Source organism: Etheostoma spectabile, chromosome 9, assembly GCF_008692095.1.
Source record: "Etheostoma spectabile isolate EspeVRDwgs_2016 chromosome 9, UIUC_Espe_1.0, whole genome shotgun sequence".
In the NCBI taxonomy this organism is placed as follows: domain Eukaryota; kingdom Metazoa; phylum Chordata; class Actinopteri; order Perciformes; family Percidae; genus Etheostoma; species Etheostoma spectabile.
This window is the reverse complement of record NC_045741.1, coordinates 10,494,456-10,499,207: the sequence shown is the minus strand read 5'-3', so window position 1 is coordinate 10,499,207 and position 4,752 is coordinate 10,494,456. Positions and strand designations below refer to the sequence as shown.

Below are 4,752 nucleotides of genomic sequence, written 5' to 3'. Positions count from 1 at the left end.
TAATCATTTACATTTTTTTTTTTTTTTGTGCTGATCAGAAAATTGATCCGATCCGTGACTTAAAATCATGATCCGATTAGGTAGTTTTGTGATCAGTTGCACCACTATTTGCAAACGGAGAGGGATGGGGGATTATACTGCAATCTATTCTGTGTGGTATAGTTAAATAAGAAATGAACTGCTCCAATTATAGGCAGTTTAAAACGTGGCAACCATTTTGTCAATTTTGGCAACCAAAAAAACGAATGCCTGGTTGCCAAGCCTGGCAACCACTTTAAAAAGATAGCCTTTATAAAATTAACCAAAGCAAGTCAAGCCTGTTCCGATTTGTCCGATTTGCTGAATCTCATGAAACGGCAGCATTTTCAGCCTCTCAGACTACTTCCTCATTTTCTTGCAAAAAACTGGCCTCTAGAAAACAGAACAGTACACTAAAGTTTCATGTAAATCATAAAAAAAACCCGTCAAGACCAACAAATTAAAGTCCTGAAATTAATCAAATTATTGGTATAAAATTAAAACAAAACTCTTAATGTAAAAGTTAATGATCTTCAATGTTATCGGAATACAAGGCTGATTGAATTTTAAGACGTTTATATTCTTTAGTCAAAAGTAAAATCACAAACACACTCACCTCCTGGCCAATCTGCGGAGCTGCTCAGCACACTCGTTATCAGAACGTTGTTGCAGAAGCTCCAGGATATTCATGGTCCTGTGGAAGTGGCCACAGGACAGGCTGACGCTGACTGCCGTCTCATGTTTGTCCCCTGTCAGCACCCATACTTTGATCCCTGCCAGCCGCAGAGCTTCAATGGTCTCCTGGACTTTGTCTTGGAGCCTGAGAGAAACAGGGGAGGGAAAGAAGATAAACCTGTATGTGCACCTGTCCAGTGATCCCGATATATAATTACATTAGATCAATTCCCAGGTAACATATATTAAATTTTGTTTTAGACTTGTTGTGGGTCGGGGGGATGAAGCTAGCTGGCTTTTAAACCTCGTGTTTAATTGCTGTGGTTGTAATGTGGTGAAGCTACAGAGGCTTGTTAGTAATTCAATACACCTATTTGGGGATTGACAAGAACTCTACATTTCGTAAAGCTCCTTTTAATAGACAGGTGAAGTCTGTAAGAATGTAGAAAAAAAAAGAAAAGAAAATCACATTCACTATATTTAAATAAATAGGGAGTCACAGAGTTCTTCAACAGCAACACATGAAACTAAAGGCTCTTGGCATGCATGGTTGCCTGTTATCCATGTTTGATGAGAGTAAAAACTGGCTCTGAAATTGGGCAGCACTGATGTTTTAAAGATTATCCTCCTATTTTTAACCCCAGTTAATATTCCTAAAGGAGGTTAAAATATTATGAATATGATCTAACATGGCCATGTCTGTCAGCTTAATGCTATTCATTTTAGGCTCAAAACAAAGAACTTCTTGTCTCATCTTCTATTATAGAGGATATCTTTTGATTGGAACCATGTGTGCCTGAGGAGGAATTCATTTCAGATACAGCACGAGAAAAAAAAAAGAGAGAGAGATAAACGGAGAGGGAGAAGGGAGAGGCTTATGTGAGGAACAGATGGTGAGTGGATGCAATCACTTATCAACATTAGTTCCAGAGCGGCTCAATGACGTGATGACTCTTTCTCCCCGCTGACTATACATTGTTTGTTTGTTAAAGATTCTCCCGCTTCTCTGAAGTCAAACTATTTTTAATTCACATAGCTTTAATGGTTATTTCTTGTAACATTAAAATCTTTAGTTTGATTGTCTATTTTTTTACTTCTCTAGCCCCAAGCAACTCCCACCTTTATTGAGGGTATGGGCAAAAAGCTAGATTTTCTGGTAGACTAAGACTCCACAGCCAAGCTAGCAACTAACATTTGCACTTTGTGTTTAGCACTAAACACAAAGCAGCTGAGGCCAATGAGATTGTAATTAGTTGTGCAGGTCTGGTCATGAACTAAAGTATTTAAGTATAATTAAAATGACAATGGCACTAGATGATAGGTCAAAGGATCACAGATATTAATATTTATCTTCTGGTGATCTTGACTGCCTGAACCCAATTTCATGGCAATCAATCCAATAGTTGTCAATACATTTCACAAAAACGTCACCCTGTTGGTGTAGTTAGCAGAAAAACTCAGAAGATCACCAAAGTCAGTAGGCCAGTCTTCTGGGGACCAAAAAGTCCACCAAATTCATGAATATCTAATAGTTGTTGAGATATTTCAGTATGGCCCAAAGTGGAGGACTGACCAACGTTCAGACCAACATTGCCATCCATACAGCCATGTTGTTCGCGTGGCTTTACATGCACAGGATGCACTAAAATTTCAATCTAGAGGCACATTACATAATGGAAATAAAACGTGGGAATAAAAGCATGTTTTAACAACACATGATAAAAAAAAACATCATACTGTATGTTGGTTATCATTGTAATTGGGAAGTTAAGTGAATTTTAGATGATAGTCATCACCTATACCATTTAGTGACTTTAAATTTAAAGCCAGTAGCTATACTGTACTCAGGGGCCAGCAACTCTGGATTCTGAGTCAAATTCTTTTTACTGTATCCATCAGTTAATACACATTGTACTGTACATACACAACTATATTAGAGGCGAGCAAACAGGGTAACCTAAACAAATCCAACACTACACTGTGCTACTGCTTTCTGGTTGGAATGAACTGATAAGTTGTCTACTTGATGTCAAAGACATAAAAGGATAAGATCTGATTTTCAGGAGGGGCAACACCAATACATTCAAGTCTAATTGTTTGTCTCCCTACTTGTCCTCAACCCCCGTTGCTCCTAGCAGATGCAGGTCTCTCTCGATGTAGCTGAAGGCCTCCTGCAGCCTCTCCTCCCTCTGCTGCAGTGCAGTGCGGGCAGCGTTCAGATGGCTGTCCACATCAATGTACTCCTCTGGGCTGAAGTGGCGACACGCTACAACCAAGGTTCGCAGACCTTTCTACAGTGGGACGAGCAAGGTGGGTGGTGGGTAGAGAATAAACAGGAGACATGAGTCAGAATATAAGAAATGAAAAGAAGAGAAGAGAGATGAACATTAAGAAAGGATGAAGATGTTGATATAAAATAAAGGAACAATGAGATGGTAAATATGAGAAAGTCAGAGCAGTCAAGCAGAGAGAGAAAGAACAGAAAAACAAATTATTGGAGTTTGGCTTTAAATCACGGAACCAGCCTTAGGGTTAGACGACCACAAATAAACCCAGTCCAGAACGCCGACTCCTGGGTACTGATGTCCGATGACATGATTTGGGGGGCGGATTTGTGTTTGTGTATGCGGCTGTTATGGTGACGAATTTACAGTCTAATAGAACACAGATCACTTCACTTCAAATCACTTCAATGCTGGGAAAAGCCAGGCCTACAGTCACAAAGACAAACAATTCTGCACATATTGACCAAGAGGCAATACAGAGTCAGATATTTGAAGGTTTCATTATGAAGAGCATTTTTTTCTGAGAAGAAAAAGTGGCGAACTGTGTTATATTAAGTTTATTTAATGTGTCTCAAAGTTCTGCTTGTCTACCCTCCTTTGTATAGGTAAAATTTGAATTATGATAGTCATATTGATTTAACAGACTGTCACAGGTGGAGTATGACTTAGCACAAATTAAGTACATTTAATCTAAAAGAATAATATATGCAAGTTGATCAAGTGTAGCGAACATATCAGCAACTTCTTTGACCACAGATTGTATGCACATTCAGAGAAAATGTTATGAAACGTGTATGATGCAAATTAGCTGACAACGCCAGACTGGAGAACCTATTGAGACAACATACACATTTAAAAAAATATATTTAGCAGTTTTTTCCTTCTTTATTTCTCACCAAGGCAAATTCGTCAACATGCAGTCTCGTCTTTTCTATCTCTCCACTGGTAGTGAAAGGCAAGATGGCCGACTCTGCACCCTTGGTAAATAGCACTTGGCCACCTTAAAGTCAACACAGCAAGCAGAAAGTGTGTTAGCTAAACATATAGGAGAAGAAAAATACATTATGTTTGAGAAAATACTATATGAGTATGTAGTATATATAAATATATATAAATATGATTAGAAACTGTACATTTGTACACAAAATTAACACATGAAAAGCCTTAACATATATTTCCATACATTTTTTTCTGGTCTTATTAGCTTTTAGATCTCCAGTCTTCTGTTTGACCAAAAAATCTATATGATCAAGTCCTGATTGTTAATTGCTGCGGTCAATATTTTGTAAACAATGCTAAACATACTGTGCAAGGTAAGGTGGAATTACCTGAGGGAGTCTGCAGTATGACGCTCATCCTCCTGCGGTCAGAATCAAACTCTAACACATGGAGCAGTTTGTATCTGAGAGCAAAGAGAGACACTTGTGTTGACCTCACTTTGGACTCACAGACAGACAGACATGACCATTTCTTTTGTTCACAGGCACCTCACACAACGGTTTGTCTGCAGTCTAGATGTCACATTCTTATTGCATGGGTATTTGATGTTTAAGAGATACCCAGGGTTAGACGTACTTCTCTGATTTGCCAAATGTTTTGATCTCCATGGTATCTCCACTGCTGCAAGCAAAGGCCACTCCGATCCTGAGGAAAAACAGGCCGCAGTTAAACCTAGAATTCTTTGGAAAATGGACATTTCTAACCCTATTTTAATGGCAAGTGCAAAGTGGTAGTGTGTCAATGCGCATGCATGCGCCAACGTGCATGCAGCCTG

The 4,752-nt window shown here is 38.8% G+C and overlaps 1 protein-coding gene across 5 annotated transcripts in view; it reads right to left on the bottom strand.

The window, feature by feature from the left end:
* atp11b (ATPase phospholipid transporting 11B) overlaps window positions 1-4,752 on the bottom strand; it is a 52,799-nt gene that overhangs the window by 28,050 nt on the left and 19,997 nt on the right. For all 5 annotated transcript variants that reach the window (XR_004333371.1, XR_004333370.1, XM_032525277.1 and 2 more), the window contains exons 15-19: window positions 4,554-4,622; window positions 4,307-4,380; window positions 3,875-3,978; window positions 2,803-2,984; window positions 635-838 (exon numbers count right to left, since the gene is read on the bottom strand). Coding sequence is in view for 3 of the 5 variants with exons in the window: in XM_032525277.1 (XP_032381168.1) it covers window positions 635-838; window positions 2,803-2,984; window positions 3,875-3,978; window positions 4,307-4,380; window positions 4,554-4,622 (633 nt within the window). In the remaining 2 variants the exon portion in view is untranslated. The remainder of the gene's footprint in view (window positions 1-634; window positions 839-2,802; window positions 2,985-3,874; window positions 3,979-4,306; window positions 4,381-4,553; window positions 4,623-4,752) is intronic.